The sequence below is a fragment of the Canis lupus genome, chromosome 18 (genome assembly GCF_003254725.2).
Source record: "Canis lupus dingo isolate Sandy chromosome 18, ASM325472v2, whole genome shotgun sequence".
Lineage (NCBI taxonomy): Eukaryota > Metazoa > Chordata > Mammalia > Carnivora > Canidae > Canis > Canis lupus.
In genome coordinates, this window is record NC_064260.1 from 20,163,377 (window position 1) to 20,182,147 (window position 18,771).

The 18,771-nt window shown below is 34.3% G+C and overlaps 1 protein-coding gene across 14 annotated transcripts in view; it reads left to right on the plus strand.

Annotated features, from left to right (window-relative positions):
- CD36 (CD36 molecule) overlaps positions 1 to 18,342 on the plus strand; it is a 76,103-nt gene extending 57,761 nt beyond the window's left edge. For all 14 annotated transcript variants that reach the window (XM_025449274.3, XM_035701403.2, XM_049096668.1 and 11 more), the window contains 11 exons: positions 2,369 to 2,516; positions 2,965 to 3,144; positions 4,397 to 4,488; positions 6,505 to 6,551; positions 9,752 to 9,821; positions 10,951 to 11,138; positions 12,272 to 12,390; positions 13,410 to 13,483; positions 14,067 to 14,121; positions 14,959 to 15,123; positions 17,493 to 18,342. In XM_025449274.3, coding sequence (XP_025305059.1) covers positions 2,369 to 2,516; positions 2,965 to 3,144; positions 4,397 to 4,488; positions 6,505 to 6,551; positions 9,752 to 9,821; positions 10,951 to 11,138; positions 12,272 to 12,390; positions 13,410 to 13,483; positions 14,067 to 14,121; positions 14,959 to 15,123 — 1,138 coding nt within the window. In that variant the 3' untranslated portion in view covers positions 17,493 to 18,342. The remainder of the gene's footprint in view (positions 1 to 2,368; positions 2,517 to 2,964; positions 3,145 to 4,396; positions 4,489 to 6,504; positions 6,552 to 9,751; positions 9,822 to 10,950; positions 11,139 to 12,271; positions 12,391 to 13,409; positions 13,484 to 14,066; positions 14,122 to 14,958; positions 15,124 to 17,492) is intronic.
- The last annotated feature ends 429 nt before the right edge of the window (positions 18,343 to 18,771 follow it).

Sequence of the window (18,771 nt, forward strand, 5' to 3'; positions counted from 1 at the left end):
GTTGGGTTTGCAGCTAAAGTTTACAAATAATAAATTCCCGTTTACATAATGATGTTAAAGGGATTTCTAATTAACTCGGGGTCATCTTGTCTTAGGATGTCACCAAAGTGGAGCCATTAGTGTCTGTTTGGTTGCCTTAAATAACGGGAAAACCATTTGTTACCTTTCAGAAAAAAGTTAGTCATTTTAGAGTCTTCCTAACAGTTAATAGTCTGAGGTGACCTTGCTTCCACATATATGACACCCTGAATGCTGCTGATCCTGGAAGCTTAGGAGGATGTCCCACCCCACACAGAACCACAGGCTCATTTGGCTGATGTCTGCTAAAGTGAGTTCAGTGACACTTTGATTGACAAGGTATAACATGGGTCCAAGCATGAAATTGCCTGCGTGCAGATCTTAATTATATATATTGCAATTTCATCATCTCTATGAAAGGTCAGTAATTCCCAGAGAATCTTCCCTGATCCCACATTACTGCTTCTTGTTGTTGTTTTTAAGTTGCTTCTCCTTGGCAGCGGTACAAAGAAAGCAACTGGCGCTAAATCTAAGGCCAATTTCTCCCTTTGACCTTATTAACTGACACTTTCCAAAACCTGTATACATTCCACGGTTTTAAACAAAAGAAGTGAGTGATTATGTTCTTTCTCAAAGTACATTTTAAACACAAGCGTCAGTTTAAAGGCTTTTTCTCTTAGTGCCATCTACTGGTACAATGTTGTAAGTACAATTTAAGTGAGCTGGAATCTTGGTCACTTACTTTGCTATGGTCTTGATGATTACACATAGATAAATGTTCCTGAAAATGAAAGAGCTTCAATTTTAAATGTTAATAGCAGGTTGTCTGATTTTAAGATATAATTGCGTCAGAGAAAATAGTAGTTGTCTAGCAATAGACTGTCCTGGGGGATGTTTCAGAATTATATATTCCTGCTATGCCTACAGTACTACAAGAAGAATAAATAATAAAGCTTTGATGAAATCATGGTAAAAATAAATTATCTTCTCATCTTACTGTGAACTCTTTAAAAGAATGTGATCCATTAATTAATTTATTCATCTTAAATTTATCAAGAACTCATGTGCCATGCACTGTGTGCTTGGGGATACAAAACGGTGATAATTCCTACCCTACAGTTATTTACTTAAAAAAAAAAAGAAAGAGAGAAAGCTCTATTTCTTTAGAGCTTGAGAGAGCACTTGCATGTGTGCACGTGCGCATGCGAGCTGGGGGATGGACAGAGGGAGAGGAAGAGAGAATCTGGAGAGGACTTGGTGCTGAGCAGGGAGCCCAAAGCAGGGCTCATGACACCACCCTGAGACCATGACACCAGCTGAAATCAAAACTCCTGTGCCCAACTAACTGAGCCACCCAGGAATTTACATTTTTATTATACCTGAGTGAAATAGTGTGTTTTGTGTTTTTACATTTTTTAGTCCCGTGCTTTTTGTCTTCGCCTTACCTACTGATTCATCTCATGTATGGACATGCACATATGTGATAGTGCAATGATGCATACTTTGTTTTGTCTCAGTAAATCTCTCATATTTGCAAAAGATTTTTCCACATAATAATTACCCATCACCATGTTCCTAAAAGTAGTCGGTACTTTTCAGCCTAGAGATTTTACAGCCAGGAGCTTAGAACTAGTAAGTATTTAATATATGTCTGGAGTGGGGAGGGCAACTGGCCTGTAAAATGGAAATCATATTCCATTAGTTATCTTTAATTCTCATTAAAGTACTGGAAAATATGGAAAAGTCAGTGCTGGAGAGGCCACATATGTTGAGCATTCTTTCTAATATAAGAAAAGGGATTCTTCATATTTCCCTATGTGAACCTTTCTACTGTCTTCTTACCCTCAGGATAGAATTAGAGAATAGGATGCAACCCTTTATGTGTGAGCTCTTGCTTATGTTTGATGGCTTTATTTCCCACTGTTCTCCTTATTCTCACTCTGCAATCCAACCAAATTCAACAATTTGCATTTCTAACAATACACTGTGGAGCTTTTTACCCAGTTTCTCCTTATTTAACGTCTTTTGCCAGATCCCTTATATGGAATTGCTACCAAAATGTATCTTGACCCTTGCTCTCACCATGACCAAGTATCTGTTCTGGGTTTTCCCATGGATTCCATGAAAACTCATAATAACACCTATTACTTCTCCCATGTTGTGCAGATTTAAAATCCCCTTCTCTTATTTGCCCACAACCCAGCATTGGCTTATTTATCATTGTAAACCAATTGGTTAATTTCTGACATAGTCTATCTACTCAAAAATTATTTATTATATGAATGGATGGAATTTGAGACCTGTTCACTTGAGACAATTGTTTTGAATTTTATCAATTTCTGTTTTTCAGAGTTCGTTATCTAGCCAAAGAAAATATAACTCATGACACTGAGAACCACTTAGTCTCTTTTGTCCAGCCCAACGGTGCCATCTTTGAACCTTCACTATCTGTTGGAACAGAAGATGACACTATGACCGTTCTCAATCTGGCTGTAGCAGTGAGTGAACAACAACATTATTTGTTTTGAAATACTCTAGAACTCAGTGTAGTTAATCACATGAGTAGAACTATCATCAAGTATTCTTTATTTTGTCATTTTTATAAAAATATGCTCCTATGTCATAATTTTGAATGGAGTAAAGGTCATTTGGAAAGATGACAAAAATCATAACAACTGAATTGGAAGACCACTTAAAGTATATTATTTAAAAAAAATAGGATCTGACTTTAAATGTCTCCTTGTGCCTAGAGCTGAGGTAGAGAAATGTAATCATCCAGAGATTAGACAAATTATACTTTTTGTCCTCTAAAGATTGGAGAATAATTTAAAGGTACAGTTCATTTTCCCCCATTATACTTAATTCTAGTATTTAATCCATCTGTTAGATACTAAATAGATACTGAAACTTATGTCTCAAACAGTGTTTTGCTTTGTTTTTTTGTAGGCTGCACCCCATCTCTATCCAAATGCATTTGTTCAAGTGGTACTCAATTCACTTATCAAAAAGTCAAAATCGTCTATGTTTCAAAATAGAACTGTGAAAGAGCTCTTGTGGGGCTACACGGATCCATTCTTGAGTTTGGTTCCATACCCTGTTAACACAAAAGTTGGTGTGTTTTATCCTGTGAGTACCAAATATAAATGTTGATTTTTTTATATGTTGATTGGATAAATATGTTGGCATTGACAATTTATAATTTAATGATTTAGTGGGTTTACATGATTTCTGATCTGGGAACAAATATTCTAATTTTTTAAAGTCTCTGTCTCACATGGCTTCAGCTTTCCTGGGTGGGAAAATTTACTCATCTAAATTTAACAAATTTAAAATAAAGATGATGAGATTTAAATTGCGTTTCCATTCTTTGAGAAATACACAATTGTCTAAAATAGGTTGTAAGCCAATAAGGTTTTGCATTCTATTTTCAGCTTTGCTTTCCTTTCTCAAAATATCAGGTTTATACCATATTTTTATTTGTGTTAAATGGATTAATCTAATCATTCCTCCGTCTCCAGACCTCTTAACAAATTTGTGTTAATATAAATTTAAAAGTTAGCCTAAATTTGCACACAATGAGATGAATAAATCAGCAACGTCCTATTTTAATGCAATTTGTCATGAAATGGCAGTTTGTAGATTAAAGAAAAGGTGAACTTGGCAATGTACTTACTTATAGCTTAAGGTTTTGAATTATAGTAAATAGGACAAGCTATTGAATTGGAATTTCGACAATGATTTATTTGGCACTATGTGTGGTATTAGTTTATATATGGTGTTATTCAAATTTTTGCTATTTTAGTTTTTAGATCGTGTTTAGGATTGCAAGGTTATATGTCAAAAAATATGAATGTAGAAAGCCTTAAAGGATCAGAGGCTCAGTTTTTATTTATTTTTAAACCAAGAACTCATAACTCTTTCCTTGGCTAATTCTGTTTTTAATTTTGTAGGCCTATTTTTTAGTATCTATTTATTAAAGATCATAACACTTGGAATACCTCTAGAAGTCTGTCCTTGTACTTATAGGTATTTTTAAATATCCCCTCACCTCAGTATAATAGGAGGAGTGATCAAAATCACCTTACTGGCTTAGCTAGGACAAAGAATACTAGAGTTGGGATCATGTTAACTTAAGATATTGGTTTTTCTTCCTTTGTCTCAACCTCCAGCACTTATTTCTCAGGGCCTTTTATAGTCTGCCTTTAAAATGTTCAAGACCAATAATTTTAAAACTTCATTGCATATATATTTCAAGCCATCTAAGATAATTACAACGAATAACCAGTATTTGAAAAACACAAAAGTGAGTTACATCTTTTATAACTTGGAAAATATGGCTTGTCCTAGAAGTAATTTCTTCGCGTACATATCTTTTCAGTACAACAACACCGTCGATGGAGTTTATTCAGTTTTCAGTGGGAAAGACAACGTAAGCCAAGTTGCCATAATTGACACTTACAAAGGTAAAAAGTAAGTATCCAGGTAAACTGCGTGTATTCCAAGGCAAGAATGGTATTGGCTTAACATCTGGCAAGGCACAGGCACCAACCATGGTGCAGATGTGCCTGTATCTCAGCCCTGGAAATTTTTGTGTGCCAAGTGTGAACCCTTTAGTTGTGACAGCTGGTCACACCTGGTGCATAGCTGCTGACTGTCAGCCCCACTTTAGAATTTGGTTTACCCTCATGCACAGGTTCGCTTACATAATGAAATCCCAAGGGACTATTTCCATCTCTGCTGCACAGCCAGCACTGCAGGGCACTCCTACGGTTACGTAACCACAAATGAAAGGCAGAAAAGCTATACATCAGCTGATCAACCAGTAGTTAGAAAAACAGTTTGCTGGGAGTGTTGTATTTCTGTTATTCAGCATATGAAATAAAAATTGTTCATTTCACTGAATGACTTAATGTGTCTCTAAAGATGAAAACAACGAATCTGTGCAAATGTTTTCATGGCTTTTCCCTTCAAAAATTTCTGGAAATAATTTTCTACATTGATAAACCAGCCTTTTTAAACCTTTGTCAGTTAAAAAAACTAATTACTACTGCAAGTATAGTTCTAAAATGGGCATATTAAACTTAAAAATAAAGACTGCGCCTCCTTCGCAGTAGTAATAGAATGACATGTGTTTGTATAGTCATGATTTGCTTTTCTTTTCCTGGCTCTTGACCATTCATCTGGCATATAAAAAATTTATTATATGTATAAAAAATAGGAAGAATCTCAATAAATGTCAAGGAAGAAAGTCCTCTTCTAATCAAAGTTAATAAATATGCTTTAGATCAGTTTTTTTCCTGGAAAAGATTACAGTAGTCAAAATTGAAAGAGATTAACTTTTTTTATTATAAGTAACCACTGCCTCACACTGAGTCCCTTTCTAAAAATTGCATACAACTGTTCAATAATAATCACTAAGGTAGTACTTTTCTTCTACAGATTCCATAGTAACACCTTTCTATAGAAAAGCATAGTTGAAGAAAAACACTTCTAAATGCTTATTTCAGGGGAAATAGCATCACTGTATATTGAGGAACATGAACATTTCTGCCATTTCGTTATTACAGAGACATTTTGAGGAGAGTTGCTAAGTGCTTCTAATCAAAGTAAGAATTCCACATCATTTTAAGACTATGGTAAGGTCAATTTAACTGATCATGGCAAGAATGAGCATGACTGCCAGCATGTTCTGTTTAAAAAACAATCAACAGCTTGCTTTGACATGTCACTAGATGGTATGTTAACAGTGGGGAAAAAGACAGATTTTCCATCACCAAAAAATGGCTGAGGATACAGAGAAACTATTACTACTATTGGTTTTATTGCTTCCAGTATCTGACTTAGACACCAGAGTGGAAATTAATCAACTCTGTCCTACCTGAATACCAGCTCCTCCAAGCATTAAAAGGGAAAAAAAAGTATAAATTGGATGGTCTGCACATTTCCACTCTATTCTCTTTCTTCAACATCTCCTTTTCTTACCTCCTCTCCATGCGCCTCTTCTTCCTCAGACTGGAGGAGAAGTTAACCACTTCATATTTTTATCACTTCACCACTTGATATTTTTCTCCCACTTATTTTGAACACTCAACATATTACCAAGGAAACCATTTCTCCCAATGGGAAAAAAATTCTCCCCTAGGTAGAGATCTGAATTTCTGATGTGTTTCTCCGTTTTCTTTCTTCAGAAATGTTCTCTATTCCAAGTTGTTTCAAATTAACACGTGGCAATTTTATTTTATGACCTGGCCACTTAACAGTATTGGGCACTTCGTTTATCTCAACAAGATGGAACCTTCAAATAAAACATGGGCTGAATGATTGAGAACATTTCTTAAACTTAGCATGTGTCACATATTTAATCTTTATTATTTTAAAGAGTATTGAATCAGAAGTATTGAATCACAGTAGACAAAGTAATGGCAGAAAGGTGCTCCAGAGAAGAGAATGTTTGCTCATTTCTTTTTTTTTTTTTTAATTCCTCAGGAATCTCTCCTATTGGCCAAGTTATTGTGACATGATTAATGGTACAGGTAAGGGCATTTATTTCGTGGTAATTATCACAATGAACCCACGTCCCGCTATTGCACAAATTCCACCACTGTAATGTTCTGAAGGTTAAGGGTATGCATTTACCTATCTTTATAGCCCTACAACATAATTCAGAGTCTCTATCGTTACATAGGCTTAGTAAATATCTGTCTAATGTGATGGGATTTCTGAAGATTAGTCCTTGAGGATTAGCCTTTACTGCATTACTAGGGAAACATTTGATAGATAAAAGCTTGACTGCAGGAACTACCTTCCTGGCCGCAGAAGTAAAGGGCTAAAAAAATAAAAAGTTAAAGACATAGTGACCATTCACATATTTTATAAATATTGTGCAGATAATAATTTTAAATTGAGAGAATTTTGAAAAAGAAAACATACATCCCAGGAGCTTTTTAGTTGAAGTACAACCTGTGAAGTCGCATCTATTTTGAACAAGGTGGTCAGGGTGAAAGGAAGAAAAGAACAACAAAATTCCCGCAAGGTTAGAGATCTACTAACCATGAGAAGTGTGCAGAAATGAACATTCTGAATTAGAAGTGGGAAAACAAAGGAAGTGTAGTATGAGTTTACATTTTTGCAGCAAGGTTAGATCTGGCTGCTTATTCTCCTTGAAGGAAAGCAAAAGCAAAGTACACATAGACCTATTGGTTGAAGAATTAAGGATTAAGGTTTTAAAAGGCAAATGGGAATCAAATACTGTGAGGTGATTAAAACCTGACCTGAGGTGAGCTTTCAACAATGCAGAAGCAGGGGCAGAAATATGAGGGTTCCAAAATTGGAGAGGCACCACCCTGCAGGAAACCAGTATAATAAAGATGAAGAAAGTTCAATACAAAGTTATAAAAAGGGCAAGAATAAAAAGGAAACAGAGGGCATATTTCCTTTTTCAAAGGTTATTGTTGAGCTTCGCATATCTATTTAATTTGGTTACCACTGTCTTATAGAGAAAACGATAAAACAGCAAAAATCTTGAGTCTGCTTTGTATCAAATTTCAAGTAAATTTCAAGTAAAGAATTTTTGCAAATAAATCATCAAGTGAACTAATGCTACTAACTCCAGTCATTACATAAGCATAATACTTCAGAAAGTAGATTAGAGAAATATATTGTACTGCTCCTAAATAGTAAAGGATTCTTTATGGGTTTAAGAAAAAAATAAAACTATTAAATGATTCTGTCCAAAGGTTAGAATTTTTATTTTTTTAAAGAGTTTATTTATTCATGAGAGACACAGAGAGAGAGGCAGAGACATGGGCAGAGGGAAAAGCAGGAGCCCGATGCAGGACTCGATCCCAGGACCCCAGGATCATGCCCTGAGTGAGCCAAAGGCAGATGCTCAACCACTGAGCCACCCGGGTGCCAGTTTAGAAGCTTTAAAAGGAGAGGTAAAGGATTGATTAATCACAAAAAGATAAATGTGTGAATGTGTGAGCATCAGACATAAAGTTAAAAGTATCTAAAAAAAAATATCTAAGAAGAAAATGGAAGGAAAACAAATTAGGGTCAGAGGTAGATTGGACAGGGCAAGGGACTCTGATGTGATTTCTGTGAGAGAGATTCTCTGTTTATGGCATCAGAGAATAGCAACCAACAAAACAAAAAAGGTCCTGATTTAAAAGTGCCTCGTCTACTTTCTAAAGTAAGTAAGAAGAGACATAAAATGAAAATACTGATATACAACTGAACTTTTAAAAAAGTCAGCAATCTTATAGTTATTTCCATGGTAATTGTTGGGAATAATTATGGTATAATCTTCAATGGTATCTCATATAACGATTCTTAAAACGTTTAAGTGTATTCTTTCCCTTTAATGATTACGGTGTTGGGAAGGCAGGTGTAGACTGTGTCCACTGAGAGTCCTGAGTAGTTCAAACTAGCCTTGAGGATCCAGTTCTCTTACTGCCAGGATGAAGTCCACTGTGATCTTCTATTATATTTCACTTATCACAGAGTATAAGTGAAATGTAACAAGATCACAAGGTTGAGGCATTTAAGCAGAAGCAGAACCCAGGATGCATTATTGAAGGATGGGTCTTCCTGTTTTCAACAAATACAAACACATTCAGTGGTGTGGCTCGTTTTGGTGACACTGACTTGGGAAGCAAATGCAAGAGTTTTCTAGCTATCTCTTCATATATCCAAGTGTGTGATGGATAGGTTTTCAATACATTTGGGGGAAATTCTGGTTAGTGAGAGAATTTTACTAAATGACTTTCAAAATATTTAGGGTGCCTAGGTGGCTCAGTCAATCAAGCATCTGCCTTTGGCTCAGCTCATGATCCTGAGGTCCTGGGATCGAGTCCCGTATTGGGCTCCCTGCTCAGTGGGGAACCTGCTTCACCCTCTCCCTCTGCCGGCTGCTCCCTCTGCTTGTGGTCTCTGTCAAATAAATAAAATCTTAAAAGAAAAATATTAATCAGCCATTAGGACAGATGAATGAATCACTATCAAAAGTAGGACAACATAAATCTAACAGAAGCTCTAAGAGAACTTCACGGTAAGACACTTCATAGTGAGAAAAGTGCCACACTACTGAGAAGGTGGGGGATTTCAAAAACTAACATTTAAAAACATGTGACTTTGGCATCATTTTTGTAAACTTTCATTTATTTTTAAGGAGTGGGAAGACTTAATATGAAATTAAATACCAATGAATATAAATTGGACTTATTGAATATGGCAGCTGCTGGCCACATGATGCTATTGAAGAAATTAAGAAATGTGCTTAATTGAATTGTGAATTGAAATGTGCTATAAATGTAAAATACACACTGGATTTTGTTAATTTTTATATCAATTACATGTTGAAATAATGGCATTTGAGACTTTTTTTTTTAAGATTTATTTATTTATTCATGAGAGACACAGAGAAAGAGAGACACAGACAGAGGGAGAAGCAGGCTCCATGCAGGGAGCCTGATGTGGGACTCGATCCCAGGACCCTGGGCTGAAGGCAGAGGTTCAACCACTGAGCCACCAAAGTTCCCCGAGATGTATTGGGTTAAATCAAATATACCCATTTCTTTTTATTTTCTAAAAAAATGTGGCTACTGAAGAATTTAAAAATTACATATACAATGTGCCTTATATTTCTATTGATTATACTGGAATAGAGATGTCTAGGTTTTTCTAGGACACACATTACATCTAATCCCTTGTCACTGGCTTGATTTTTAAACAGATGCAGCCTCATTTCCACCTTTTGTAGAGAAGACACGAGTATTGCGTTTCTTTTCCTCTGACATTTGCAGGTAAGACAAAGACACTGATGTAGTTCCGTGAGTCAGAATTTTTTTCCCCCAGTGACAAAACACAGACCAAGAAGCTCATACTTAATGATGTTACTGGAGAAAAAAGTACACATAGGGAGATTTTTCTGGATTTATTCAGAGTACAATATGGAACTCATAATGTGCTTATTAACTTTTATAAAAATTGAGGGCTGCAGAAGGATAATATACAGAATGCAAATTATTTTCTTTCTCATTTTTAAGTAAGAGCTATTTTTCGTTTTTTATTTTTTATTGTTTTACTACACTAGAACTATATTCAATAACAGTCACGTCTAGGACATGCCCATCTTTTTTAATGATGTCCAGGGAAAATGATGCCATTGTCACCGAACTATGTTAATGAGCTCTAGTGCTACTACTGCCCCTTTTAAGATTGGTGGGTCCAGCAGATATCACACAAGCATTGGAGCCCAAGGCAGTCCACTTGAGTCCTTGCCCTGTTCCTAAAGAATGTATCATTATGAAAAAAAAAAATGTATCATTATGGGCAAACATTTGAAATCTCTCAATGTTTTCCTTATCTGTAAAATTGAAGAGAGCAGTGTTTCTTCATATAGGGTTATGTGGGAATTAGAAGAAATATGTATTGATCCCCAGCACATTGTCTAGGTATGGGTGAGTATTCAGTAAATGGTGGGGGTGCACAGGAAATAATGAGATCTATGTATCAAGAACTCACCTACACACGCCCCAGTGAGTCCGTGGCCTTCCCTCCAGGATTAAATTTTGAAAGAAAGAAATTTTAATTGTATTTCATGTAAAGTGGGCACAAACAGGGATTTGAGGGAAGTCATATAAATATTTAATGCATAGAGGAAATTAACTATGAGAAATGTCTTCAGTATAAATTCCCATGGTAGTTCACAAAAACTGCTCTTGGAAGCTTTTGAGACTAAAGGTAAGAAGAGCTCTTACTCGAATTATTGTATGTCCTGGTATGCCCTGAAATTTCACAAAATTTTTTTTTCCTGTGAATTACATGAGAGTTTAAAATTCTAACAAGAATATAAATCTAAAAATAAAAGAAAAAAATCTCCAGAATGAAGTTCAGTTTCCTGGAATAAAGTTCTTTCTTATCTGTGTTTAGGTCAATCTATGCTGTGTTTGGAGCTGAAATTAACCTGAAAGGAATTCCTGTCTATAGATTTGTTCTTCCATCCATGGCCTTTGCATCTCCACTTCAAAATCCAGATAATCATTGTTTCTGCACAGAAAAAGTTATCTCAAATAACTGCACATCATATGGTGTGCTAGACATTGGCAAATGCAAAGAAGGTAAGTGTTCTCAGTACCACAGTCCATTATATAATCTGCAGTAGTCTGAAATGCAGCCTTTACCCAAGATCCCTTTCCACCAAAATTTTAAAATCAAAGTGAGAAAGCAAGTGGTGGTAGAGAAGTGTTGTTTTGCTTTTCAGGTCCAAATTGTGTGTCAATGTTGTGAAACTTTAGTTATTATTAGGTAAAACCATACTGATGTTTTCCCTTCTATTTTCGTAAATGTCTCTTTCGGGCCTTATTTCATTTTTTAAAAATGGGTTGTGTGGTGTTTTTTTTGTTTTGTTTTGTTTTTTTAGAGTTCTATGAATCCATTGTGTATTTTTGATATTAACTACTTATTGGATATTGGTTTGTTGTAACCATTCCATAGTTAGCCCTTTTATTTTGTTGGTTTCCCGTGCTCTTTTCAGGTAAGATAAAATAATTCCTAGGATATTCTGAGCATACCAACTTATCCGTCTGCCATTTTTCTAGCTTTTTCTTCCCTAGAAATTGATTAATAAAAATATGTTTTCAGGGACATCTGGGTGGCTCAGTGGTTGAGCGTCTGCCTTTGGTTAACGTTGTGATCCTGGAGTCTGGGATCGAGTCCCACATCGGGCTCCTTGCATGGAGCCGGTTTCTCCCTCTATGTCTCTGCCTCTCTCTCTGTGTTTCTCATGAATAAATAAAGATAAAATCATAAAAAAATATATGTTTTCAGTATGTCTCTGAAACAAGAATTGACTTAAATACAATTTGAAGTCCATCTAGTTTAGTGCACCTCCTTCATATTGGGATGAATGTGAATGAAAAAAGAAAATCTACTAAATTCTCAGTTCACAGATATATTACTCACTGAAATATGAACATAATGGTTGAAATTTTGTGCTCAGCAGCTACATTTTACATATTGAAAATGAACACCTCAGGAAAAACAATTGACATTAGTTGGATGATGCAGAGATTTGTATTTTATTTTTTGTACAATAGTGATCAGATCATACAACTTCTTCCCCCATCAGTGTTCAAGCCCAGTTATGTCTTCTTTTATTGAAAAAGTTATATTTTTAAGGAACTATTTTCCTAGTGGTACGTGAAATGAGGAAAACTTTTTATCCCAAATTATCTTTTAAATTTATTTTCAGGAAAACCTGTGTATATTTCACTTCCTCATTTTCTACATGCAAGTCCTGATATTGGAGAACCTATTGAAGGCTTAAGTCCAAATGAAGATGAACATACCACATACTTAGATGTTGAACCTGTAAGCAAATATATTATTGATCTGATTTGATTCATTAAATTGAAAGAAAAAATAAATTCTCTTGTTAATCATTTATTGACTCACAGTCTTGATAAATTACTACTTTTATTTCAGTGAAAATTACATTGATTTCTTTCTTGTGTTGGTTATGAAATATCAAGGTCATTAAACTTTAGTTTTTCATCATATGGAACTTTATAGGCCTTTTTAATGGTTCCTAAGTCAGGAATACCAATGATAGGAATGATTCTAATTGGCTTAAAACAATTTAATATGTATAAAATAAGCATAAAACAATAATTCATGGGATACCTGAGTGACTCAGTTGGTTAAGCGTTCAATTTTTTATTTCAGCTCAGGTCATGATCTCAGGGTCATGAGATGGAGCCTGCCCCTTGCTTACTGGGGAGTCTGCTTGAAGATTCTCTCCCTCTGCCTCTCCCTCTCTCAGATAAATAAATCTTTAAAAAGAGAGAGAGAGAGGGAGAGAGATTTTATGGGTATATGTGAATTCGGGGCAAGATCTATTATACTTAGTGTCAAGAAAAATTAATTAAAAATTCCTATAGCTCAACAGTTTAATTTATTTAAATATTTTCCTCTTCAGAAGTTAAATGAAATATTTTAGTGGTCATGTGTCAGTTTAAATGATAGAACTAGTTATTATAATTAAACTGATGATACATTGATTCTGACTGAATATACGATTGGTGATGCATAGTTCAGCAATCTATATGAGTTCTGGGTTTCAGTATTGTTAATTACTCAAAACCATTTTTGGTAAATACCTCAAATCTAACTAAAACCTTGAGATTTGATTGATCAAAAAAATTGTGTGTATACATGCATCTGTATGCATACATGCACAGACACATGTAATCATAGTTATGTAATATATTTAACATTTCAGTTTCACAAGTTGCAAGTTTCATCATAATTCTATATAATAATAATAAAAGTGAGTTTTGGATATTATGATTTTTTTTTAGAAGTTTGTAATTAGTTTGTTCTCTTTTTAGATAACTGGATTCACTTTACGATTTGCAAAACGGCTGCAAATCAACATATTGGTCAAGCCAGCAAAAAAAATTGAGTGAGTCTCTTCAATTTTATGGTTACACAATTTTTAGTATTTTCTTGTAAGAATGTGAGTCAATCTATTAAAGTAAGTGGAAAGAATACAAAAGTTCAAGTTCTCTCTGGCTTAATGTCATTAAATAATAATTACTAAATGTTCATGATGATTTTTATTAGTAATTTAGAATTATATCTAGTGTTTGTTGAAATGATATTTACATATATTTTGGAATGTTTTGGGTATTTGGTGGTATCTTCTATTTTGCTAGCTTTCCAAATATTTCTGTGACCAGTTTCTGGAATTCATATTTTACTTTCCTGGGTAGAATTTGTTGAAAGGGAAAATTTGTGCTTAGAAAAAGTTAATCTAATTAGAAATCTGTATTAGAAAGGTTTATAAGAATAAAAGATTTCTGAGAAACAGTCATATTAACATTTAAATTACTACTGGGAACAAAAAAAATTCAAGGACCTTAACCAAGTTGCAGGAGCAGCTAATTTCTAAACATACGTTTACACTAGTACTTACTGAAATTTCTGTTGTATATGTGTAATATATTGATATATGTTTCCATAATTACTTTTAATGTATATTACAGAGCATTAAAGAATCTGAAGCGAAACTACATTGTACCTATTCTTTGGCTTAATGAGGTTAGTATTTTTATCTCTCAGTTGTGAAAAGCAGTAAACTTCTTTGTATATAAAAAGAAAGCTTTTGGCGTTTCAAAATTGATTATGTATGTATAGTATTTGATGTTGTACATGTTTTCATTGCCCGTGTAGATGAGTATACATATTATACCTATTTGAGAAAACCCAACTACACTGAGATCAAGTTTGTGTTAGTTTTCACCGGTTTTTTTTTTAGAAATTCAAAGCATTTTCTACCATTTTCGATTATTTTCAAAATGCATCTTTTAAGCACTTTTTCTTGTCATAATGCTTGTTTTAGGTAACTCCAAATAACCCAAGACTGTGAATATTACAGTGCTAAAAAATATTACAGTTTAATGTATCATCAAACAAGCTTATAGAGGTCAGGTTAAAGTAGGTGTAGGCAGTCTATCCTATTACTAGATGAGATATTTGTAGTGTAAACCATGCAATCAATTAGCCACAGATTTAGGAAATAAGACTTTAGGGGGATCAAAACTGTTGACATTTGTCACTTCCCTCTGTCAATAGGAGACATGTGCTGGAAAATTGTTAACTATTTTAGTAAGGCCATTCTGAAGCAATGAAGCCTAGTATGTTCAATAGTCCTATATAATATCTTCAAAGGGAGGGGGATTATATTTCAGTCTAAGTAGTCTATCTTGGCATTTATTGCCTTCTACAACGTGCAAAGTGAATTCTCTTGGCTTGTCATAAAAATACAGATAACTAACATCATGCAGGTGTTTGGAGAAAAGAGTGCCATATATGTGGAAGGCTTCAAGTATTTTGCTTCACCAATTTCAAATAATGCTAATTATTATTTGATTACAGACTGGTACCATCGGTGATGAGAAGGCAGCACAGTTCAGAAAACAAGTGACCGGAAAAATAAACCTCCTTGGCCTGGTAGAAATCATCTTACTCACTGTTGGTGTGGTGATGTTTGTTGCTTTTATGATTTCATACTGTGCATGCAGATCAAAGGGAAAAAGATAAGTAAGTATATACCAAAAATTACATATTGCTTCAGTAACATTAGGTTACATATTACTTTTAATTTTACCAAATAGGGTTTATAAATTAGGCTGCAAATGTTTCTAGCCTTGTTTAGTCTACTATCTACTATCATTTTTAGAGAATGTCTAGATTAAAACACAAATGATGACTGAACAAGTAAATATGGCCTATGAATATCAGATTGCTACATTAAATCTTAAGTTCTGAGAGGAATGGAATAAAAGATGAAATTACCACCTTTGGAAAGTTAGTATGACTACAGCTTTATTCTGACTTTCCTTGATTATTTCTTGCTCATTATAAAGAGAGTCACAAGTAATTAATATATCATTGCCTAGGGAAGGTTATGCGAGATTGAAATTCTTAAGGGAAAAAATAAAAATTAAGCTAGCAATTAATAAAAAACCTAAAAACTCATTTAAAAGAGATAAAAGAAAAATATGCTATTAAAAAACACACTGAAGTAAAATGAATATGTTAATATAAAAACAGAATTGCTACATACAGACATGCCGGCCATGCTGGTCTGAAATTAGGGTATGCACCCAAGATGTTTACTGTGGAAGCCCCAATGTAGGATTAAAACACATGAGTTAAGTTTGAATATAATAGTACAAGAGAATAGGAAAAAGTAGCATTCACCACAGCAAAACTAAATTACTCAGTTTAAAGGAAGTTTTGGAAAAATTGTAGAGGTAGTTCAGACCTCTGTGTTTTAGATATTAGTGCCTGTGCCACCTTGTTCATAAACAGAAATGAAAGTCTTTAATCATTACCACCGGTGGTACTGGTGTGGCCTCTGGGGGAGAATTTTCTACTTTCCCAAATGTTTCCACCAGGCTTTCTTCCTAGGCACTTCAAAACAACAAAATACAACCTAAATAAAAGCAATATGCTTGCTATGAAAATCACAACTTCAAAACAAGTCCTCTTACACTACTTCAAATCAGACTTTTGACCCTAAGCTGTCTTATATAGAAATCTGGAATTGCCCCTGATAACTCTGGAGTTCTTACTATGTGCCAAGATTATGTTAAACATTTTTCATGGATTATCACAACTAATCCCTAATAAAACTTCATGAGTTTACACTAGCCAGGAAATCATTAGCATTCATTCTATCTTCTGGAGACATTCCAGAAAATTTTAACAGTACAAATACTGTTCATTCTTAAAATATGAAGCAAATTAATTGTTAAAAAATAATACAGTGGAATTTTCAGCTCAATATTTTTGTGTGAGATTCAGAGCTTGTGTCTAGGGAAGCAGCCAAATCTTGTTCTGATCATTTCTGCCAATATTTGTCCACTAGAAAGCAGACTGGATGACTCTGCTTACAATCTCTTCAGACAGAATATTCAAAATGATGGCCTAATACACTCACACTAAAATAAAGGACATATTACACACTTTAAGACCTAGCATTAGCACAGTGAAAAAAATAAGTTATGATTAGACAAAGATATTCTTATGACAATCTTTAATAGAAAAGGTCATCCTCTTAAAAGCCAAATAAATTACAGAAAAAATCTTTTTCTAGTGGGACAGCATGATTTTCAAAAGATAGTAGTTATAAAAATTTTCCTGGATTCTCTAGTACCATTATATGACAAATTTCATCAGTGTTTAATAAGCCATGAATGTCAAATTTCTTCAGTCCATGCATGACTAAGTTAAGGTGAGTAAGTGAAAGCTTTCAGAGTGTTTTGGCAGCAAGTATTTTAGTTTTGCTTGAACACTTGACTGTCATAAGAAAAAGTTACAGCTTTTTATAAAACTGTCTTTTTCTTTGTAAGTACAGAAGAAATTTCTCTGTGTAGATTACAGGTTCTAGAAAAATCACAGAAGGTGGTGATTTCCTTCAGCATCCATTTTGAATATTATAAAAAGTATGTGTTTGGGTGGATTTGTAAACAATTGAAAAAATAATGAGATATACAGAGGGAATAAAGATGGTGGAGCTAATGTGTGGTTTTACTCAATGGATCACAAAATAAGCCGATATTTCTTTCAAAAGCAATAGTATATACATCTCAAAAAAATAAAAAAATAAAAATAAATAGTATATACATCTCTAAGTGAAAGATAGTCTGAAGGGACAGGAAAAAATGGTTTAGTAGCTACCACTTTTTATCTGGCTAATTCTTGGGAGAAAAGAAATAGCCTTTCATGTATCCTTGATTGGGAATATATATTGCCTTATCCATAACATCCATTCGAGAACTTTTGTTACTTGAAGAATTAGGCTAACTGAAAGAATGATATCTTGCTTATATAGAACCTAAGTAGTACCTGTTTTATTTTTCCACTGCTTTCTAACAAGTGATAATATTTCTTCTATTTTACAGGCAGTAAATGAGATTTAACCTTTAATGTACCAGCTACGACAGGACCTGTGTTACTATTGGCCTACAAGATAAAGACTTAATATGCTTTATTTTTACAAAACACACCTTATCTTCTAGTTGAAGAAATGGTGGCATTATTTTTTTTGCACTAAACAGCAGCATATTTCTAAAGGATTTTAAGATGTTGTTAAAATCCATACTTTGAACACAAATATGGAACCTTTTAAAATTCCTCATGTGCACCATCGAATTGATTTCAGTTTCTATAGACCTGGCTCAAGCATGAACCAACTGCTTTTATTTGGTACTGATTTACTAACTGGTTCCCTGGTGGCAAATTCAGCAGAGTGGACATTCTCAACAAATCTTGGACCCAGAACTCCTGTCTTTTTTATCAAGGGAAGACAACAGTATCCCTGTTCACTTGCAATAGACGGACTCCAGGACTGTCAGTACACTACATCTCATGAGCACTGACTGTTTTGAAAGACATTTAAGAATGGAAAAGAAATGATTGGCCTAGGAGTCATTCATTATATATTACTCAAGTCTCTCTCTCTGTGGAATCCTTCACACAGCAACAGCAAGCATTGTAACCATTTTCTTATTTCATAACAATATGGACTTATATTTTGTCCCTGATTATGCAAATGGACATCATTTTTTAGCACATTTTGCCTCTTCGTGTTTAAGGACTTTGTCATCTCCCACGTGCTGCAGCTCTTCTGGCACTATAAGTAGACTGATATCTTTCTACTCCGTTACATGCAACTTAAGCTTGGCAACTTCAGAATGCTGTGCTAGTATTGAGATGTAAATGGTAATAAAGGAATTACTGTATGAAAGATGATCTAGAATGTGTGTTAATAGTTTTTTGTTGTAATAGTTCTTGCTTTCATAGTCACCTTAGAACGGTCTCAACCATTAAACTATGTTCTTCCTTAAATTCCTGTACTTTGCATGGTTCTTGCATTATAGGATACTTCATATAAAAAATTAGGATAAATGTTCTGATTCTCTATTTCTTTCTGGCATATGTTTTCTTAATTCAATCATGACCACTTTCTCCTAGGTTAAGTTTTTAAGCTCATGAGAGGAAAAGCAAAAGAGATATTTGGTTTCATATGTTACATCAGCAGGACGTCAGTCCAGAGCCTAAGGATTTTACCTTTTTATTAGACAGGTAGTCTTTCTTTGTTTAGCAAGAGTTTACTTATTGCAGAGAGCACTATTCCTCCTAAAAAGCTCCTCATGGAAAGGGAAAATGGACCACATTCTG